The sequence below is a fragment of the Talpa europaea genome (assembly GCF_964194135.1).
Source record: "Talpa europaea genome assembly, chromosome: 7".
NCBI lineage: Eukaryota > Metazoa > Chordata > Mammalia > Eulipotyphla > Talpidae > Talpa > Talpa europaea.
The window spans coordinates 6786728-6809810 of NC_140074.1; the positions used below are offsets into that span (position 1 = coordinate 6786728).

General features: G+C 43.8%; 1 protein-coding gene across 1 annotated transcript in view; it reads left to right on the top strand.

Moving 5' to 3' along the window:
- The window catches only part of MAPKAP1 (MAPK associated protein 1), a gene marked incomplete at both ends in the record, with an annotated part of 175553 nt that overhangs the window by 100844 nt on the left and 51626 nt on the right, over positions 1-23083 (top strand). The window contains 2 exon segments of the mRNA XM_084237317.1: positions 17861-17863; positions 17866-18003. Of these exon segments, the coding sequence (XP_084093443.1) occupies positions 17861-17863; positions 17866-18003 (141 nt within the window).

Genomic DNA, 23083 nt, shown 5'->3' on the forward strand with positions numbered 1-23083 from the left:
CCCGCTGCTCCCCTCAGCAGTGTACTTCGGTCCTTCTGCCTGCTCTGCTCCCCTCTCTGGCTCTGGTGAATTCTCTCACCCTCCCGCGCTTCTGACTGTACCCAGTGTTTGTATAAATAATAAATAAATAAATATTAAAAAAAAAATGATACGTGATGTACATCAGTTGAAATTAGCGTTGCCTCCTAGGGTCCCTTAAAGACCTGAGTCTCTGATGGGTCCTTGGGGGGCCGAGGAGTATACCAGAAACAACTTTTAAGCTTCCGATAATCATGTACGTGTACCCAGCAGGAGGAAACTACTGTACACATGAAGAGACTCCCTTTCTAAAACAGACCACATTTCCAAGTGGAGGTGGACATGTATGAAAGAGGGGGTGCGTGTGCTAAATCTTCATCTTTCATAGTGGAAGTTCATAGATACTGTCAGTCACAATAATGTTTAACACCGCTGACTAGAAATACTAATAAAAACTGTGAAGGTGAGTACCAGAACAAGTATTTAGAAAAATTTAAACTAATTACCTAAAAGGAGGGACTTGGGAATGGGCAGGGAAATAACTCTTTTTCATTATAGTACTTGTGATATGATTTATTTTTAAAACTATATATGTGTGTTCCTTTGATTAAAATAAATTAATTTGTAAAAAGAAGACAACTTACTTTCAAATTCTGGCACTTAGAAAGATTTCTCTTTCTTTCCCTTACTTACGTGGCCTTTCTCGATTTGGAAAATGTCTTCCTCCTGAAAGCTACAATCCATTTCATTGTGTTGGATGTCAGTTTCTCTGAGAACATCATTAATAAATAGTTGCCTCACATTATAAACATTTCCAAACCTTTTAAGACCAAATTGTTAGATGAGTGTAACAGTGATTTTGCCAACTTTTTGTCTCTGTGACCTGTATTTTCCGTAAGTTAAAGCACAAGCTATTAGCTGAGAACTCATTCCCATTCTAAGAATGAGTAATATCTCAAATATAAATGAAAACAGCTGCTTTTCCATAACATTAGAGTCCCAAACAGCTGTCACATGTATATTTTGACATTCTTTTTTCTTTTTTCTTTTTAATTGGAACAAAAATTAGTTTACTGAATCTACTAATCTGGTTAAGCATATCATCTCCCTTCTGTGGAGAGGTAGAGGAGAGGTCAGAGAAAGGCCCACTGAGCTAGTGTAGCTGTCCCCGAGGCTTGAATTTACTTAAAATGAAAACCTCTGTGATGAGACCCTTCTCCTGTGCCAAGAACATAAGGCTTGTAAGGGCCTGGTGTGGCTGCTGCGCTGCCACTGCCTTTGCCAGCCAGCGCGAGCCCGGCTGACAGCCGTTGTTTACTCTGCAGCTAACGAGGTTGTGGAGCGCCAACCCAGGCTCAGGCTGTCTTGCAGCCCTGGGAGGATTTATCCAGGGGTGCCTATTGTGGGTCAGAAGGCCGTGCTCCCTCTTTTGGCCTGAAGCTGGTGGTACCCCCATTGCCAGCTGGGGAGCCTTGGTCAAGCCACTGTCCCTTTCTCAGTTCCTTGCTTTTGTTTTGTCTCTCAGAAAAATAAGGTCACAATTAGATCATGGGCTACGGTGGTAGTCTTAATTATGAAGCTTAACACCTGGGCTCTAGACACATCTCCTGTTTCTGCTATTGTTCCTTTTCCAGCTTTGTGGTTGAGTTTCTTAGCCTGTTTGAACTTTATTTTCCTCATGTACAAATGAGAATTATAATATTATCTTCTTTATGGCATTGTTGTGAGAACCAGAGATCTGTGTCAAACACCAAGCATTTAACTGTTATTTTATTACTCAATAAATGTTAGTCTTGTTCCTTTCTTTCAGTTCTACTGTTATGAGACCCAGCCATACTCACAATCTTGTGGTAAAACGCTTCGTTTTTTTATGGATCTGACTGCTTTGAGTCATAGTTCAACAGACTCGAGCTGCTAAGGAACCCAGCTCAAATTCAGTCTGCTTAGGTACAACCCGGAATGTGTGCGCATCTGTCTGCCCAGCTGCTCATTTGAGCTCTTCCAGGGGTCTGAGGCCCCTTGTCAGAGCAGTAAAGCGTCAGTGAGAACACAGACATGCACATGTAGGAGTGACCTAGCATTCCTCTCAAGCACTCTGCATCTGGGGGCGGGTATGCAGAAGGGTTAAAAGCAGGAGAAACTTTCGTCATAAATTTTCTTTCCAGCAGGACTTCCCAGGGTACATCTGACATTAGCAGAGAGGAAGTGCTGATTGGCCTGGGAGTCAGCTGAAGGAGACAGGAGCTGCAGTGGAAGCTGCTGGATTTACTGTTATTAGCAAGGCAAATGGAAAGCCAGCAGGGCAGCCCCGCTCTTGGATAATAGATCTAACAAGAAGGAAAACTCCCAGAAAGGAAAATGGCTGGCAGCCACGATCCTTCTACCTCCTTCACGACCATTTTTCCATTGCTTTTACTTTTTGCTTTGTACAGTTTAGCACGAGACAAGCATATTTTAATGTTTTAGGCTATACGTCACAACTGGCTTAAAAACAAGATATATAAATCAGCTTATATGTTCAGAGTTGAACATAGTGCAAAATTGTATGAATATAGTAATAAATAGTTGTCATTTATTGAGCACTTACTATGTGCCATCTAAGTGCTTTAAGTGTGTTATTATCTCATTTAACCTATAAAACAACCTCATGAGTTGGGAATTATCATCATCCCCAATTTAGTGATAAGGAAATAATGCTTGGAAAGCACTTAGGTAATCCCCCAAGGTCTTAAAGCTTGGTGGAGCCGGCATTTGAACCCTGCCATTAAAGTCCTACCAATTTAGTGGAATGTGTTGAGGCAAGAGCCCAAAATACTGATGTGGGCCAGACAGGGTATGGCCATAAGCCAACTGCTTCCTGACTTGCAGCACAGCTCCAGTTGGTAGATTGGTAACGGTCAGAAGGAAGACAGGTAGAGGGGAGCCTTGTTGGCTGACCTACCCCCCTAAAGCAAAGCACAGGGTGGATGGACAGTCAACACGGAAGGACTGCAAGGCCTGAGGGGGAACTACAGGTCCTGGCAGCAAGGGCCAGGCAAGCAGCTAGTGCTCCGCAGCCGGCGGTGGCAATACAGAGAGCCATGTCCTGTGTGAGGTCAGGCAACAAATAAGCAAAAGCCCTGTTATCACAGTCACCTCTGGAAAAGGTAATTTGAAATGTCTGCCAGAAGCCAATATATGGTAGTTTTTCTCTTTAATCCAACATAGCTAGCTTTTCTTCTCTTGCATTACAACACATGGAAACTAAAAATATATTTTCTTTAAATGCTAAAGTCAAGCTTGGCACAGAAAAACCCTCACACTGTAAGAAGAGCTAGAAAACAGATACCACCATTTCCCCAATTACTCAGTTAGTCATTCATCAGACATTTACCAAGTTCTGTGGTTGCAGAGATGAATGACTCCTGCCTCACTCTCGGTTGGGGCTCAGTGAGATACTGAGAGTCCTGGCAAGTAGATTCTCCAAACTATGAAATTGTTCTCTTGGTTCTGTGTCCCCCCCCACCTTTTTTTTTTTTTTTTTGCCTTCATTTTTACAAAGCAAGATAATTAAATTCAGATCATTTAACTGTATATAAACTAGACTGTTGGACACAAGAAAACCTGGCAGGCAGGTGGCATCAGTGGGTAAGCAGAGTTTTCACAGGGGCACACTGAGAGCCTAGCGGGGCACCAGAACTGGAGACATGAAGGCCAGAGTTAGGAGAAAAGAACGAAGCCTCGTTTGCCGCCTGAAATCCTCTTACCTCTGCGCAGGGCCTACCTGTGGGAAGAGTAAGCGGGGCCACCTAACTGTTGTGAGGATGGAAGTAGAGACCAGCGCTGGAATCTGATCGGTTATCAGCAGGAAAAAGCAGATGCAGAGAGTCAGATGCCAGATAAGACTTGGAGAATATCCACAAGGAGTGATGTGACTTTGACAGACTGGAGGAGCAGGCAGGTGTGGGTGGAGGGAATGGCACAGCAGTGACGTGGAGGCAGGAAGCTGTGGGGTCTGTACACTAAACAGTGACGAGACGGGCTTGGCCAGATCATAGCTGGTGCAGATGGACACGAAATTAGGATGGCTACAAATTCTGGAGGGTAGGTGGAGTTGACTGGGGAATTTGTTAAAGGCTTTTAAGTATGGAAATGATAACTTTCTGACCCTCTGGCAGCAGGTGAAGAGCGGATACTGGAGGCCAGGAGGGCCTGGACAATGAGTAATGCAAGGGTGACTGCTAAGTAGGGGGTGTCTGTCCAGTTGATAACTGACTGAATGTCAGCAAAGGGGAGATGAGTAAGAAGATTCCAAACTGGGGAGTCCTTGTTCATTCTGCCGAATCCTCAAAGGTCAGGATCAGCCTTCCTTATCTTTGTCCCTCCCGTGCTTCACTCCGAGCACAGCACTTGGAAGGAGTTCGGTAAGTGTATGGTAAGCAGCTGAGTTAGTTCATTGGGAGATGCCAAGTGAAATCCTTGGAAACCCAGTTACAAAGAAAATATTTGAGAAGGGAAGGTTAATAGTTGATTTTCCTGTAAAACTAGAAACCAAAAAGTGCTTCGAGTTCTCTGATCCCGCAAAGGTGGACCCAAGCCATTTGTTGTCACGGTTCTTCATGAGAGAGTTGCTAGAAGCCCCGAAGACGCCTGGCAGCCTGCTCTCCTACCAAGGCTGGATCCTTCCTGGACCACTCTCACCCAGCCGTTTGCCCAACACTGTCGCTCCTGGTGCCTCTCCGAATGTCCCCAACAGCCTGTCAAGGGCAAGCAGCTATGACCCACTTCTTATAGAGGAGCTGAGGTTCAGAGTGGATGTGGCTTCCCCAAGCCAGTCTCTGGCATAAGCAGGTCTAAATGGAAGCCTTCAGACTCCCCGTATCATAACAGTCTGATGATTGAAAACAGTTGGCCCTGTGCTTGCTCTCCATTCACTCAGGTTGGCGTCACAGCTTTCATACAGCTTGGGAAAGACTGCAGACAAATGAAGTCTCCTTTTTGTTTCTTTCTTTTGTTTCTGTCTTTAGGTACTTGTGACTAAATTCACTAATTTCACTGGCTGTCAAGGCTGTGTTAAGGAAAATGGGTTTGAACTGCTGTGGTTTTTGAGTGCTGGACTGGATGTCAGAAACCTTTGCCATCACGGGAAATTCTGTCACTCTGGATTTACTATCTGTTCCCCACAGCTGAATTCCTCAGCAGTGTGATTTAGCACTCTGGCTCCCCATCAACCAGTTTTGGCATTTATTTGAATGCATTACCCCACTGGTTTCCATAAACTATTTTACAATTGTTTAAAATAAATGACTGTTTATTTCCACAAAAACCATCTGTATTTCTTTGCAGAGCAACAGATAACTGTATGTAAAATTTGGTAAAGTCACAGTGACTCAAGTTAAGAGAAACAGATTGGATTGAAAAATTGGATGCTAAGGGACAGTGGAAAAGGTTTCTACCCTCTCACAAGTGATATCTGGGTTTGAAGGAGCAAAAAATATTTTTACAAGCACTGTCAGGCCTCCTTTCTCCAAAGGGAAGTGCATTCACACTAGTCAGATAGTGAGGAAGGAGACTTAGCACTCCTGGTGGTAGTGAGGTGTCCACCCCCACCTTCTCGCTCCTGAGGTGGCAGTGATGGGAGGCCCCACTCAGTGGCTCCCAGCCTTCCCCAAGTTTTGAAGTTTTGGGTTGTCTGGGCTTTACCTCCTCTTGTTCTGAGTTCCATTAGGCCCATGGGCTATAGCTCAGCTAACTGGTGGAGGCATGGTGGAGCAGTTGCTGTGGGAAGAGAAGGTGGGCCTAGGTGAGGAGGCTGGACTGACTGGTCAGGAGGTGGGAGTGACCCATGGCCTGTGGTCTTCCTTTCTCCATTCAATGTCCAAAGCATCAGACTGCATCAGCTTGGCCTACACTAGCTCTGTCAGTCCTTAGGACATCCATTCAGAACCTGGGTACGCTTGGGGGTCTCCAAACAGTGGGGTCATTTGAAGTCAAATGGGAGGTGAGGCTTGGAGTGCTTTGGAGGACGTGCACCAAATACTCACTGCACACACCTTGTGCTGTGCCCATCCTGTAAACGCAGAGATGCTGAAAGGTGCTTCACGCCCTCAGCTTGCATGGCTTGTGCAAGAAACAGGCCCATCCAGAGAGCTTTTCGTATGGGTCTCCCCCAAACCCACCCTGAGAGCTCCAGTGGCTGAGCTTTGGGTAGGAGAGAACAAATCCTAGAGAAGTGAAGTAGAGAGAAGATGATTCCTGGCTGAGGGACTATGGTGGACACAGGCACAGAGGGTTGAATGGCATCATCGGGGCATATTGTTGGGTGACTGTATTCATTAGGTGGGAGGTGAATAGGGAACGATTGTAGCAGGCCTGTAGGGGTTCCAGCCCCTGCTGGAGAACTTGGGACACCCAGACATATGACCCAAGTAGCTGTACACTTAGCACAAACTGTGGGCCAGACATGAATCTAGACTACCTGTATGAACTTACTGAATTCTTCAGAACAACACTAAGAGATAGGTGCTGTTATCTCTTTTTCACAGCTGGGCAAGTAAGGCACAGAAACATTAAGTAACATGTCCAGGGTCACACAGCCAGTACATGATGGCTTATAGCCATATGCAATACAGTCTCAAATGTGTTGGGGTCAACAGAGATTGCAGCGCATTCTCCAGATACATGCAAATATTCAACTTAGCACAAGGATCAAATCCAGACCTTCTCCCTACTCCTGGAATGCATAGATGAGCTCCCAACATATCACTTCTTAGAAGTGTGCACTGATCGGGGAGAGAAGATGACAGAGCCAGAGTGGGGCATCAGGACTGCCCCAGAGAGAGGTAGAATATGCCAGACACAGCATAGGTCACCCTCTGTTTTCCACAGTGCCATCTAGAATCCAAGAAAAAGACAGGGTAGGCATAGTTGTCCAGACTGGGGTGATAGAGTGGTAGGTGGACACTCTCACCCTTGTCTGCAGTCATGGCCTCTCTTTGTGAGCAGCCTCGAGCACAAGCAAAAACAGCAGCCCAGCCTTAGAAGTGCCAGATGCCAGTCCTCTTGACCTTTGCTGCCCAACACCTTTGAGAAGTTCTGGAAGCCTCTGTCTACCCCATGACTTGAATCTGGATCCCAGTAACTCCTGAACAGGCTCTATGCCATTTTAATTCCTGGCTCCCCAACTATTTCTCATCTCCCCAAAAATCCCCAAGCCCACATGGTCAGTGAGGAATCAGAGATAATGAGAGGAAGCTCCAGAGGCCATCTCTAAGATTGTTCAGCATAATTTTTAAAATTGAAATGACAAAATTAATACCAATATATGCCCATTTTCAAAAGTCCAAACAAGATAGAAATCTTTAAATAAAAAGCAAAGGCCTTCATCTTTGCTACTATCTCATTCTGTACCATCTATAATTCTAGTGCACAGTGCATCTGTGAGAAGAATTTGGCTCCTATCCTTCCAGATTGTGTGTGTGTGTGTGCACATGCATGTGCATGCTCTGCAAATATAAGTGTGCACATATTTAGCTGGGATTTTGTTTTATTAAAATGGAGCATACTCTTTACATTCTATGTCTTTGTAAATTTAATAATGTATCATAGAAATTGTCCCATGTCTTATTAACTTAATTTTTTAACAGCTACATAACATCCCAATATACAGATATGCCATAATTTATTTAATACTTTCCTACCAGAGAACATTTAGATGGTGTGCAATTTTTGATATTAAAACAGTGCTGCAGTGAACATCTTTGAACATATATCACAATCTACTTGAACTAATATTTCTTAAGATAGATTCCTTTGTTGGGTCAAGGTTGTCCAATTTGAAATGCCATGTTGTTAAATTCGTTCTATTTAGCAAAGATTATTGGGCACTGACAAGGAGTCTGTTACTCGGCTGAGCTGGGGAAGGCAAAGTTGGGTTCCTAAAAAAAAACCCCTTCACCCTCATCTTGAGAGCACCCTGATTGAGGAAAGATGATGACAGAGACAAAAACGCTTCTAAAGCAGCCTGTTCAGTGCACTGAGAGAAGAGAGGCCCCTAGGAAACAGGGAAGAAGGAGCTCTTAATTCTGACAGAGATTCGGCAAGGCTGCAGAGAGGAGGGCAGATGCCAAAAGGTGTGCCTCCCTTCTCCTCCCAGGAGCCCATCTGCGAGGCTGGGTATTCAAGAAGAAATTTGTTGTAAAGAATTATGATGCTCCTGCATTTTCCCCTACACAAAGAAGGAAATCTCAGCCCTACGCCCTTTCCTTTCCTCCTCTTGGCACTTTCTGATTGATGATTGGAAATGATGGCAATACATAAACTATTTTTCTTTTTATTTTATGACCTGGTAATAGCAGTAACATATTTCCAGTAAATGTTTTCTATTGCAATAAAAAAGTTGTAACAAGACTAGAAATGGGTATAGTTAAACCCTGAAGAAATCACACTTTCAGAACTGTGGATAGAGCCAGTAACTCTGTAAATCATTTAACTTTGAAAAAGTCCCCTCTCCCCCTGAAGAAACCAGGGCAAGCAGCTAGTGTTTACTTTAAATGCTTGTCAGATAGGTGCCTGCTAGGAGGGCTGGGGGCGGGGGGGAGTGTTCCAATTTTGACCCCCTCACCACCCACTACCCACCCTTCCCTCTTATTCTCTCGCCCAATATCTTTACTGCTTTCTGAACTGATAAATCATCTGACCCTTACAAGTCTTTTTTCAACCCAAAGATCAAGAAGATTATAGAAGGCTCCTGCTGGAATATAGCAGAGTGGGATGGTTAAGAGCACAACACCAGGATTCTCATTGTGGGCACGACTTAACCACCCCACAATTTGGTTGTTTTTTTCTCCTCTGTAAAGGGGAGGTGGGTAAATAATAAATAGAGCTTCTGCTACCTCAGAGAATTTTATGAGTCAGAGAGAGCCAATGCCTGGAAGCTCTTTGTTTAGGACCAGGAAAGACCTCAATATCAGTGGCCCAAGTTGTTTTCAAAAAGGGTAAATTCCTGGGCCTCCGCGGTGGTGCAGCCTTTGAGCGCTGGGCTGCGAAGCTGTCCACAGCTTCTGCAGCGCTGGTTCAATCCCCAGCCACTGGCGAGGGTCCCACATGGTGTGCAGACCTCTCCTGCCACGCCCGCTGGTCCCCTCAGCAGTGTATTTCGTCGGTTTGCCTGTTCTGTTCCCCGCTCTGTCTCTGGTGAATTCTCTCACCCTCCCCCGCTTCTGACTGTATCCAGTGCTTGTATAAATAAATAAATAAATCTTTTTTAAAAAGGGGGGGGGGTAAATTCCTGAGTGTGTTAATTTGCACAGCAGTATAACAGCTAACATTTAATGCCTGTCTTTGGGATTGTCATAACCAGTGTGATTATTCCATGGAGGTTTAGATCGACTGGCTTGCCCAGCACCATACTTTGTAAAAGAGCTAAGATTTTAATCCACACCTTTCTGACTCTGTAGCCCACACTCTAACTGCCACATGTCCACCTCCTAGAATTAGATCCAGCCGGAGCAGAGATGCTAAGATTTTGAGTTGGTCTGTCTCACCCCAGACATGTCCTCTGGCTGTTTTGGTAATGTTGAGAGCCTGTGCTCTCAGAGCTCCAGGGCCAGGCAAAATAAGCTTTTCCTTTCCCTGATTGCAGACAGAGCAGCCTTCCTCTGCCCCTCCTTGTTGAGGCTGTTACTCTCACGAGGATGAATAGCCGCCGCTTCTGTGTGTCTGGTGTCCTAACGTGCTCTAAAAATTAGGCCTTTTTCAGCCTTTGTCTTTAATTTCTGATTCTAGCTGACACCTTCATTAATGGTCCAGTGCAAGCTTTCTGTCGACTTGAAGACTCCTGTGTAAAAGCGGTTTTGCTGTCCTATCAATAATGGTCATAATTTCCCCAATACTCTCATCAGCAGTGAATTGAGTCTTGCAGCAAAGAAATGGAAACCCCAGTGCAGTGGTTTTAAAGTGATTTGTCTTGTAGATGGCGTCTTATTTCAGTAAAATCAGGTCAGCACGGCACTGCTGGGTCAGATGTAAGTCTGATACAAATTAGTTGGAGGAAATTGATCATTTGAACCTAAGGTTATTTTTAGCTACAGTAGTTTTTTTAATATCTTTTTTCTTTGTTTTAATAAACTTAAATCGTCATCACCAGGCAAATTAAATGTCTTCACCATCTCAGTCCAGCCTTTGACGAGAGCAAAGAATGTTCTCTACCCACCCCACCACAGTGGCCTTCTCCCACTGTTTTGGGGGTTGCTACAGTTGTGGCATTGTTTGAACACACTCACTCCTCCTCATCTTCCACCCGTCCCCTCTCTGGGGGTTGTTTATTGCACAGACTGGCCCCTTGACCAGTCTGTTCTTCATTGCTATTGAAAGTTAATGGGGGCAAAATTGCATTCCCAAACATTTGAACCTGAAGTGGCCAGGGCCGAACTTAGTTGATCTCTGGTGATCGGTTCAATTTAGTTACGATTTTTTGCCATTAGGCTGGGGCTGAATGATGGTGATTTGGTTGAGGCCAAATGTCTGAAGAAAATTGGCTCTCTGATAAGAGTGCTGTTATCAGAGGGGGCTACCTTCTCATTTACATTTAGATGAGTATTGATTATTTATTTACTCAGAGAAGTGAGATTCGTTTCCAATCTTATCTTTCTCGTCTCTGCTTGTCAGCAGAAAGAGAGATAGAGCTCCTGACATCAGGCCAAGATAACAGCACTTTGTAGTAAAGATAAAAGTTGGAATGGGCCTTTTTCTAGCCTTGACTGAAAGGATAAGTTTTAAAAATTAGAACTGATGGGTCATGCTTTCAAAACCTTTCCTGAAGGTTTTGCAGTTTAACTAGGCAGGAGAATTGGTTTATTGGAACAGCCTGGTCTTTCTTCTTTTGTAATAGGAATTGTATTTAATTTGATTATATTCGGCCGTTTCACTGAGAGCAAATTGTGTATTGGCTCAGAAGAGGCAAAAGTGTGACCTTATTGTCATGTCAGCTTGTTCCTTTTTTATTATTTAAATTCCAAATTATCCAGTCTGAGCCTCAGAGGGGGTATCAGCCACAGTGGTTATCACTTGAATATAATTCAGTGCTTATATTAAGATCAAGCAGAAAATGATTATAGTTGCCCCAGGAGGAAGAGTTATAAGCGATGAGCTGACACTAAATGCAGACATTTTAGAGTAGCTGATGTTGGGTCTGAGCTCTGATATGGACCACGTCAGCTTGTCATCGATAACTTTGGCTCAGGGAAGAAGTGGGGATTCAGCCGGCCCCTGCCTTGGACAGACATGGCTTGGCACATTGTGCATTAATTGGGTCTCCCTGCCACCAGTCTCCTCAGCCCATTATCGACAGTGCCACCAGAAGAATCTCACCAAAAATCAAGCTGGTTATGTGACTCCCCTGCCCTGTTAGCATCTGTTGCTTATGAGAGAAAATCCAAACCTTGACCAGAGGTCCAGGCCAAGCTTCTCAACCCCCAGCCTTTCATCACTACCCGCCCACCCCTGCCTCACCCACACTAAACAGGCCTGTGTGGGCTCTTCAGTACCTCCTTGCCTTTGCACATGCTGTTCCCTCTGGGAATGTGCTCCTCCTTCCTGCTTCACCTGCCCCAGTAAGACTCAGTTCAGATGTTCCCACTTGGGAAGAACAGCTTCCACAGCTTTGTCCCTACCCGGTGAAGAACACTGATGGGGCTTTTTGATAATTTGCTCAAGTGTGTTTTGCTGCGTCCCCCACCAGCTTTAGAGCAGGAATCATTGATTAGTCGTCTCTGTGTCTGGACCGTTGCTGATGTTTAAAAAATGTTTGTTAAATGGATGTATGGATGGCAGTATAATATCACATATCCTTCGGTTACCATGCTGTTGTGGTGTGTTCTGTAAGTTCTGACATTTAGTCATTTTTAGACTATATTTGTAGGAACTTAGATAGACCAGGAACTTCTAGGAATCCTAACTGCTAAACAAGCCTCTAATCTTAAATACTTAAAAGCAGGCTTTTCTGAACAGATAATGCCTGACTCTCTTCTACCTTGCACCCCTGCCTTGGGCACATGTGAGAAAAGACGTGGACATCCGCTTTGATGCAAGCGTTCCCTGCTCCAGTACATCTTCCCTTAATGGGGCCATGGGACCTTTTGTGACTCTTAGGCAAGGGATCTGCCTAAACTTCATTGCAGGGGTTTGTTTCAGCCTATTCTAGGAATATTAGCAGCTGTCGCTGAGCACTTTGCTAAGGGAGTCAAGGATTGTCTCATTTAATCCTCACAGCAACCTTCTGGGGAAGTTCTGTTATCCTCATTTTACAGGTGAGAAAATGCAAAGAGATTCAATAACCTCCCCAGAATGTGTAGTTGGCAGTATTATTTCTATTCCAGCCTTTCCTCTTATTTGCTCACGCTTAACCTTTTTCTGGCCACAAGAACCTTTCATATGAATTCAGTTCTTTCAGCTGGGCAATGGAAAATAGTGCTTTGACTTTATCCATTTTCCTTGGTCAGGTGGTTCTCAAATTTGCTCTGATTCTCAGTAATAGTCATAGATTAATTCATTTATATCCCACCTCAATCCAAACAGTATTTAGAATACATACATTATTATAATAGGATTTTAAAAACATGAATTGGAAAACTTCATGAAAGGAAAAGTAAAATTAAGGTCCAGAGGATTAGCCAGGAGAGCAAACCCATTGTTCCCAGGAAGAACAGGAGGAGGTGGAGCTTGTCCTGCTATGCAGGTTTGAAAAAATATCTCCCGTGGGTCTTCAGAAGTAAGGCCCAGAATGACATAGGCCCGGGTATAGCTTCTCTCTGCTTCTGTGCTTGGCTCCCATTGAAGTTCAACTCTGCTGACTCTCAGCTTGAAGGAATTGCATGTTGAATCCTCTCCTGTTTCAATCAAGGATTAAAGACATCCAGGAAGCTGAATTGAGGTTACATTCACCACCCAACAGATACTACAGATTTTCTTTGAAACTTATAAGATGTTTGCCTTGGGTTTACAAAATCCCATAAAAATCCTGCCTGGCTATTGTAATCTGGAGCCCTTCCAAAGTGCCCAGAGCAGTATTTTGTTCCTAGACCATCAGTGACGCGGTATTAGTGCAATAAATACGTCATTGGAAGGCCCACGCAGGTTTTGTTGACTGTTTCCCAGAATCTTCCTTTTCTGTTCCTCTCTGCTGTGAAGTAGAAGGCATGGCTTCATGCACAGCTGTGACACTTTAAATCCTCCTTCCAAAGGGTGCATGTTGCCTTGAGAACTCTGTCCTGTTCCATGTGAAAGAACCTTTTATATTTTATGTAATCATTTCTTAGGCAAAAAGTGTATTAGTAGAAACTAGCCTCACAACTTATCTTTTTAAAATGACTTTGGCTGCTCTCCTGTTTTTTTCTTTTCTATCATGTCAGTTACCTGAAAATTAAACAAGCTTTTGATAAACTATACTTTGGTGTATAGCAGACCTGAGTTGTCATAATCCTGCTTGTCTTCAGTAGATGTTTATTGAGAACCCATTATGAGTGAGGCATGTGGTTCGTATGTAACATAAGAGTGTGCAGGTGTGGGCAGCTTTGGGCGTGAATCCTAGTTTCACAAATGCTTTCTGTGGACACGGGGCAAGTGTTTTTAGCCTCTGAAAGTCATAGTTTCTTCTTCTGTAAAACGGAGTTCGGGGGCCTCCCTGGTGGCTCAAGGGGTTGAGCACCGCACTATGAAGCAATCCACAGCCTCTGCAGCACGAGTTCGATCCCTGGCCGGCCAGGGAGCAACCTACATGGCGAGGCAGACCCCTCCTGTCTCGCCTGCCGGTCCCCTCAGCAGTGTATTTCAGTCAGTCTGCCTGTTCTGTTCCCCCACTGTGTCTCTGGTGAATCCTCTCATCCCCCCGCATCTCTGGCCTGTACCCCAGCTCTTATATGCATACATCTATAAAAAAAAAAAAAGTGGAATTCATATACTTTACATCTTAGGGTAACAAAGTGAAGATGAGCTGATCTATATGAAAGGCCCAGCACAGTACCTGGCACATGATCAGGCCTCTTATATTATGATCTCTTAGTGCAGTCAACGGTGAGGGGAGGGACTGACACTTAAATGACAGTACTATGTAAGTGACAATATTAATATATCAGATACCGTTCTAATTGCATCGTAAATATCAACTCATTGAATCCTCAGGCAGACCAGTGAAGTAGCTGCTATTACTATCACATTATCTAACTGAAGAAACTGAGAGAACTTAAAGTAAATTGGCTCAAAGTCATACAGCTTGAGTTGCTAGTCAGTACCACACCAAGACAATCTGGCCCCAAGCCCATGCGCTCAACCACTAGGCTGTGTTGCTGCTCATTACACACTATGGCCTAATATTACCAAACTGGCTCTTTCAGGGGAAAATGTGTGAAAGTCTTTCTCTGTGAGATAGCTTATCCAATGTTCCAACAGGAATTAGGAGAGAAATTGAAGTTTGTAAGAAGCAGTTTTCCATTTGGGTTTGATCTCAAGTCTCATCTAGAACTTAACCACCCTACCTTCCCCAAATTCAAGACCCATCAGTCATTTGCCGAGTTCAGAAGTGGGTTTGCAAGTTGTTCCTTTACCTTTCATGGAAGAATAGGGAGTACCCAGCGCAGAACAACTTTCAGTTGTTGACAAAACTGGGCATAAGTAGTAATATTCTTAATGAAAGAGGGAGAGAAGTTTTCCAGGGTAGATGGAAAGATAAGACAATTCTGTCTTCCTGAAGACTCAGGATACAGCCATAGCATAGGATGCTTATCTACATGTGGCTTTCATTCAGTTATTTTAGATCATTTTCATTTTGCATTTATACTGAAAGTTAAGTGATTCAGAACCCAAATGAATTCACAAATATACAAAACCTATAACTTGTGATATAAACTATAGCTTCTTTATAATTGGCCAGTAATGTATAGTTTGCAGGAGGAAAAAAAAGTTTGAGAACATTCAGGCTTGAAAGCACAGATCTGTGGGTTTCATATCCTACTTCCTGCTTTTGTGATGTTGGTCAAGTGACTTCTTGCCAACCTTCAGGGTCCAGTCTGTCGAATGGGATAACAATGGCCTCTTGGAGTTGCTGGAAGGATGCAGTAAGATGACGTATGTAAATGCTTAAGGTGTAGGGGTCACATGGTGACAGTGATCGCCACCCAGGTTTCAAGGAGAAAGAATTAAAGCTACCTTTAGGAAACAGACCATTTTGATAGCAATATCTCCAAGTCCCAAGAAACAGGAACGTAAGTGCTGACTGATGGCGTGTATGGCTTTGAGAGTGATGCAGAGATGGGTTGAGGGGTAAGGGATGCTGCCTAGTATTCCCCATCGTCCCAGGTTCCCTCACCCTTGTTTCCCAGCCGCCTGCAGGGACTGAAAGGAAAAAGTGTGCAAAGGAAATCCTCTGAAATTTACCCTGATGCAGCCAAGCCTTGGCTCCCAGGGGCCAGGAAAAAGGTGGCTTAACTAGCAGTCCAGCCATAAGGTAGGCGAACCGCCCCAGAAGCACAGCCCTGTGTGCTCCGTGCTCAGAGTCAGTGAGTGTGCCAGGTTGCAGAATAACTTACAATGGAAATATCCACATAAACAGGTCATGTCTGGTTTTGATTAAATTATTGCGTATGAAAGACCCATTGGAGATGCCAACAGTGTGTGGTAATTACAGTATCCTCCAAAAAGTGACATGATAAGAAATTGGCAAACTTGCACATATATGTCACTTATTTTTTTAATTATAGAAATAACCTTTTATTTATTATAGGACACTTGAAAATCAGAGAAAAACACTAAGGAAAAATAAAACCCCTCATTATTCCACTACCCAGTATATCCACTAGTCACATTTTGGAAATTATCTTCCAGCCTGTTTTTTTTCACTTACGACTTTCCATAAATTTTCCTAATTGTTATCATCCCGTACATATTGTGCTATAATTTGCTGTTTTCATAAAATAGCATAAACATGTTTTATGAAATTATTTTTCCAACATCACTTTTAATATCTTCATGGTTTTGCACAGTAGTTTGCTTAACTAGTCCCCCTGTTGTTTGATCTAGGTTGTTCCCAAAATTCTGGCTGTCATAAGAAAATGAATGATTGTAACTAAAGTTTGTACCAAGTTCACTGTAAGTCCACAGAAATGCTGTCAGAGCTGTACACACTGTGTTGCTTTGAGGACTTGGTGTTGGGCCGTCAGAGTGTTGAACAGGCCAATGTCCTAGAAAGCAGTTCTCCGTGCTCCATGCCCATCTGGTGGGCTGGAGAGACCCATTGCTATGGGGGGAAGGGGAGGCAGGGAGGAAGGAGAGGCCACCTAGAAATCTCTCACCAGCTAAATTTTCTGCAAGTTCAGTGGGGTGTGATTTTTCTGATGACTTCACCAGTGAACAGTGAAAGCATTCTCAGCAGCAGACATACTTGTTAACTAACAAATGCTGGCACTGATAGGTCAGGCAGTGAGGACTAAGAATTACCTATAATTCTATTCCCTTATTTGCTTAATATTAGAAATTAGAATTTAACTATGTATCGTGTTGAAATGAAATACCTTCTTGACCTGCATTTATAAAAATCACGTAGACTTGCCAACATGTGTTGGCTTAAATAACTGTTTTGAGCATTGCTTATTTAGTAAAGATTTAAAAGCTGCCAACAGTGTTAAAAGGACTGAATGTGTATGAGAACTGGCAGAAGCTCTAATGAAAGAGCATTCAGAGAAAAGGGCAACTATGCCGTGAAGCTGAAATGAAATTCCAGTACTGCGGACGGACATAGCCTGTGCGGGAGGAGAATGTCTTGAGATGAGTGAAATGCTTCAGACTGATGAAGGGCAGTGCTGGCTGTGAATAATCAACAAGTCGACAACATTTGAAGAACATATCTAAAAATATGTGCCCCTCCTGGGAGCCCTGCAAGGCCCCTGATGGTTTCCTCGACTCTCGTAACTTCTCTCTCTGACCAAACGCTCCTCTTGCAGTCAAAATAAAAAGACAGTTTCTTGTATCTCTTTTCAGTAACCAGTACCAACAGGAGCAGGTCTCTGAATCTGATCATTGGACCTATTAGGTGTTATCTGAGAAGATCAAGACTGTCATTTGGCTTGACAAAGAACTACCTGAATAAATATATAAAATGCCCCTGTGTTTTATTAAGAGCCTCCAGAACCCCCATGTGACTGAGGGAAGCTAATATTTCTGGTTTCCAGAGTTCCTGAACCTGTATCTCTTGTGTTTTCATAAATGTTCCAACAAAAACATGAATCAGCAGCCACTGTCTAGCACCATATCCCGGGAACCTGAGATTGATTTTGACATCACCTGCTTTTCAAAACTTATTTCTTAAATTTTTGGGCTGTCATCATATTAGAGTTCTGAACATACCTTGTTCCTGCTTATTATTGGTTTGCCACTATTATAAAGTGATTATTAATAAGTACTTTGTAGGCAGGTTTCCTGTGAAGCAGGTACATTACTAAGTATTTTTCCTACATCATCTCTAATCTTCATGATCATTTCCCAAGGTGTAAGTATTCCTACATTACATGTTAGGAAGCAGGTTCCGAGGAGGTCGGTTATCTTCTCGTGTCTGAGAAGACATGCAGTAGTTATGAGTGACTGCAAAGCCATCTCCCTCCCATCCTGTTTTAAGCAACAAAACGTAATAATGGAACATAATCAGAATGGAACACACATAATGGACAGAGAAGTATATGAAACATTGTAAGAAAAACCCAAATTCTCCACCTTGTACAGCTAGTTCTTCAAGAGAGGCGTCAGCATTTTCCTAGCGCTTTATCAGCTTTTTGCCAGTTTGTGGTGTTTTTTTTTAATGTTAAATTCACTATTTCAGAGCTACCCCCTCCTCCTGCCCCTTTGATCTTCCAGGCCCTCAGTACCGCCTGGAGAAGCAGAGCGAACCCAATGTCGCCGTGGACCTGGAGAGCACTTTGGAGAGCCAGTGCGCGTGGGAGTTCTGCCTGGTCCGCGAGAACAGTACGTTGGCCTCCTTGCTCCAGCCTGCTTTGTCCCTTGCGAACAAGCTTGCAAGTCCTGTGTTTGGGAACACTCGCTGGTCTGGCTTCCCTAGGCAGATTGGAAGTTACTTTTTCTAAGATAGGCCGCAGCCTTCATGCCAGAAGTGTCCCAAAGTCAGATGATTGATTTTGTGCTTTTGGCAAAGTGTCTGCATCCTGTTTAGCACTCTGTGATTAATATTTTCCTATTAAACTCTATCTTCCAAAGTTGGGAGCAGCCCTGGAAACAGCTTAGAAATGTGAGGCCTTTTCAGAGGCAGCAGCTATTTTGTATATAAAGCAACTGGCCCTGTCAGTATCACTGTTGGGACATCAAGTTTGAGAAAGTTCTGACTGTTTATATATCCTCAGCCCCAGGCGGTGTGCTGGTTCCTAGAACTATGTTGGAAGCCTCTTTAAAACTTCAGCTCATTTCTTTCTTTCTCTGCCTCCCTCTCCAGTATATTCGCATGGCTTCAGGGCAAGTGACAGAGAAACTGCTATTATGAAGCCCACTGCCCTGGCCATCCCTGCTTGGGGGCTCTTACACAGGCTCTTTCCTCTGCACGGACACTCTTCCCCCCACTCTGCTGAAACTGCTTTTTCGTCCTCTTCTCGATGGAAATGTCACATCTTGAGAGGAGCCACCTGTTCAACCTGGTCCACCCTCATTTGGGTTCCCTGTTGTATTTCATCAGAGAGCGTGTTACTTTTTCTTTACCACATATATTTCTGTTTGTAGTTATTTCTTTTTCTCAATGATTGTTTGATGTGTCTCTCCCCTACTAGATTATCAGGTCTTTGAGGGTGTCCCAGACATGCACCAGGGTGCCCTTCAGTCAGCAAATAGTCACTCATTACCAACACAGACCAGCCAACCATGTCCTGGTATAGGAAGTCCATAGTGAATTGTTTCAAATGTTTGATTCTTTGTTTTCCAAATAACATTAAATGTTATTTATTAGGGCCTTGGTACCCTTTTTGGTTATGCAACACTTAAACATATAAAAAATGTTCAGGTCACAGGCAAAAAATTTAGCCTCTCTTCTCTCCCCTAGTTCCCTTCCAGTTGTTCCCAGTTTCGTCAGTGTCTTTCCTAGCAATCCTCTGTGTATGCAAGCATGTTCTGTGTGTGCATGTGAATATACACACACATGTGTATATATACATACATATACACATGCACACACATTTGCATTCCCCCTTTAAAAGCAAATGATAGCAAACAATCATCAGTGTTCTGCACTTTTCTTTCTCAGCTCAACTATGTGTCATAAAGATTATTCCACCTTAATCCATATGTTATTCTACATATAATTTATTCTTTTAAAACTATTACATAGTATTCCACAATAGACTATGATTTCAAATTACATACTCGGTTTTTTTCCCAAAAAGATGAGACCCAATTTTCTTACACTCATAAAATATAGTTGTGAGAATTGGTAGATAAAGCTTTGATCACGGGCTCCTGTTTTCACCCAATTTCTAAGCATGCGCACAGACTTAATTTGAGACCTCTGTGCACCTCAGCCTCCCCATCTTAAGAGATATGTGAGATATACCTAGTACTTCCACTATGAGTTGAAATCACTGTGTTAGTAAAGAAGCCCTTGACAGCATTTACAAAGGACATAAGGTAGTTGATGGTTTGGAATCAAAGGAACATTATAACTAGTCTTTGTAAAATAGAGGTAAATTATAAATTCTCCCTTTTTATTAAAACAAAGGTTTTATAAAATTTAAATAGAAATTCCAAGAATCCAATATTGTTCCCCAGTGCTACCTATTAAGAAACTGATTTTTGAAATACTTCAAAAATAGTCTTTCACTTCCATGCACATTTGATCAGGACAGGCTTGCTGTCCTGAAAGCCATTTTAGAAGTAAACTAAGTTGTGAGCTTATATTATGCAGTGTTTAAGAGAATTTTTATGGAGATGGAATGCTGTGGTTCACTCAGGCTCTGACGCTCACTGAGTGACCCTGGACAATTTAATTAACTTTTTGGGGGTAGTTTATCTGCCTTGCTAAGGTTAATAGGAGGGTTTGGTGAGTTTTAAAAATCATAAAAGCTCTTAGAACAGTACCTGGCACATAATAATCACTTGATAAATGTTAATTACAATAAATAATGAAAGAGCAGCATTCTGTGTCTGGTAACGTAGGTGGGACACAGGAGTGGAGATCTGGACTTGCAGAACTTTCAGGACTTCAGGGAGATGTGTGGTGGAGGAGAGTGTGATGCAGATGAAGAGGAAAAATGAGGGAGTGTGGGAGTGGGAGGCGAGTCTAGGTTTGTGTCGAAGAACCAGAGAGCTTAGAAGCATTGGTATTTCCCAGGAAACATGTTTGGTGACCCACAAGGAGTGTATACCCTATAAATAGAACCATTTGATTAGGAAAAAGTACTGTAAGAATGGATGTAGCCACTTAGTTTTTTTCTTCTAAGGAGGCACAGGGCATAACTTTTTAGGGCAACCACACCAAAAGATGTTTTTAAAATTATTTATGCAGGCCCTCTATTATAAAGCATTCTATTGTAAAGCTATAAACATCTAAATGCTCTTGTTTTTTTTTTTAATTTTATTTATTTATTTTTTATAAAGGCATGTTTTATTTATTTATTTGTTTGTTTCTTTGTTTATACATGCACTGGGTACAGTCAGAAGCGTGGGAGGGTGAGAGAATTCACCAGAGCCAGAGCAGGGAGCAGAGCAGGCAGAAGGACCAAAGTACACTGCTGAGGGGAGCAGCGGGCGGCAAGAGAGGTCTGCGCGCCATGTGGAACCCTCCTCCGGTGGCCGGGGAGCAGCTGGGGATCGAATCGGCGCTGCAGAGGTCACCGGCAGCTTCGCAACCCAGCGCTCAACCGCTGCGCCACCGGGGAGGCCCTAAATGCTCTTGTTTCTAATTTTCACAACAACCCTATGGGACATTAGTCTGATTGTGGGGAGAGGCTGTTACTTGCCCAAAATTAGCTAGCCAGTAAATGATAGAAACCTGAATTCTAAGTCAGTTACCTGATTCTCAATCCCACGCTGAGATAGTTGATGAAAACGACCTTACTTCTCAATCCTAAGAATGCTGATGACAATCGCTTTTATATACTATGAGTGAGAAGCTCACAGATGAAGCTGATAGACGACAGTTCCTGCCTAGGGACTGCGAGCTAACATTTGTGCTTGGATCATGGCCTAAATAAGAAAATGACAAGCCAAAGTCCTTGAGCTTTCCAGTTTTGATTCTTGTCTGATAATCTACTACATCCTTCAGCCAACCGTCTGCGCAAAGCTGGAGTCAGACCAGAAGGAAGCATGGGTACATTATGGCGAGCATGTAATGTTAGATCTCCATTCTCTCCAAGCATCTATATAAATCCTGGCACTAAACTGAGCCTCAATTTCCTTTTCTCCAACTGTTGCCAGTGACCTTTTCCCTTCCCCACTGGTAGGTAGCCTGTTCGGGTCCCTCAAAAAAAGATGGAGCATGAGCCAACTTGTTCTTTCCACAGCTCTAAGCGAGAGTAACTGGAAATTTCCCATCATCGAGGCTAAAATAGACCCGAAATTAAATTGGCTTTATGGGATACCAGCCAAGTGTCACACACTGGCTTTCACTTGCTGGCCTACCTTTCTAGTAGCGCAGCGTAGTGCTTCACGCACAGTCTTTAGAATCAGGCAGAGCTTGGGTGAACCACCGAGTCTCTGACATTGGGCCTATCATGTCCCCTCTCTGAAGCTCTTTCCTGTGTAAATGGAGTGACTAAGTCTATTTGACAAGGCTGTTGTAAGGATTGAATGAGATGCAGGTGCTGTCATGATAGCAACCTTTTAAGCTAGGATGGTCACCTTTATCTTATAAAAGAAGAAACTGAGGCTTAGAGGGGTGCTTTGCCAGAGTCACAGAAGTTCCTGATCAACCTACAGAACCATGTCCCTGTCCATTAAGTCCAGTGAACAAGTGGAATCTAATTATTTTATTTCCTAAATAGAAGTTGCTGTAGAAAGAGGCTTCAGTTGTTTTTTTTTTAAACATCAAGTCAACCTCCTTTGATCTCCTTTCCTTTTCAAAGAGATCTTCCATTATTTCAATATCTTATTGACATTTGTAATTTCCTTAAATGAAGTCTCTGCTGAGGAAAGGCCACAATTCTACACGAGCAGCTGACTAGGTGGGTGGTGGCCGGTGGCTGGGAGGCCTATCTCTGGGTCAGACAGCAGGAGCCCACTTTTACCTCCTTCAGTTCCCTTGGAAGGCCTTAGGGAGAAGCGACTCCTCCTTGAAGCCCGCCAGACCACCCATTCCCTCGGCTCTGAGCCGGGTCCTGTGCTACTGAGGCCAGGGCCACAGCGGAGAGCCCCCACAGTCACAACTGTCGCGGAGCCCACAGTGTGATAAGTCCAATGAAGGCTATAAAATTGGAAGGCAGGGGTCTGGTGCTGGTAAGAGGAGGGGAACGCTTCCCTGAGGAGGGTAGAGAGGAGCTAGTCAGATGATGAATAAAAACGAGAACGGTCCAGGCCAAAGGACTGCTGGCTTAAGGCCTGGAGAAGGAGCTGGGCATGCTGGGAGTAAGCACTAGCATGGCAGGATCGGCGCTGAGAATAGTGCGCAGAGGGGATGCCGAGGGGAGGCAGCGTCACAGTGCAGAGCCCACAGTTTGGTCCCTACCCCTCCCTCACTGATTCCACACAGGGCCCCACCCTGAGGGCAGAAGCTAGGTCAGCTAACCCCTGCAGCCCAGTGCAGCTGGCTCCCCTCCCCAGGCTCCCACTAGGGCGCCAAGGGACAGATATGCAGTGACTTTTATTTATTTTTAATAGGATAGAGCCTTATTTATTTTTTTTTAAAGATTTATTTTTATTTATTTATATAAGCACTGGGTACAGTCAGAAGCGCGGGAGGGTGAGAGAATTCACCAGAGCCAGAGCGGGGAGCAGAGCAGGCAGAAGGACCGAAGCACACTGCTGAGGGGAGCAGCGGGCAGCAGGAGAGGTCTGCGCGCCATGTGGGACCCTCCTCTGGTGGCCGGGGAGCAGCTGGCCTCCCCGGTGGCGC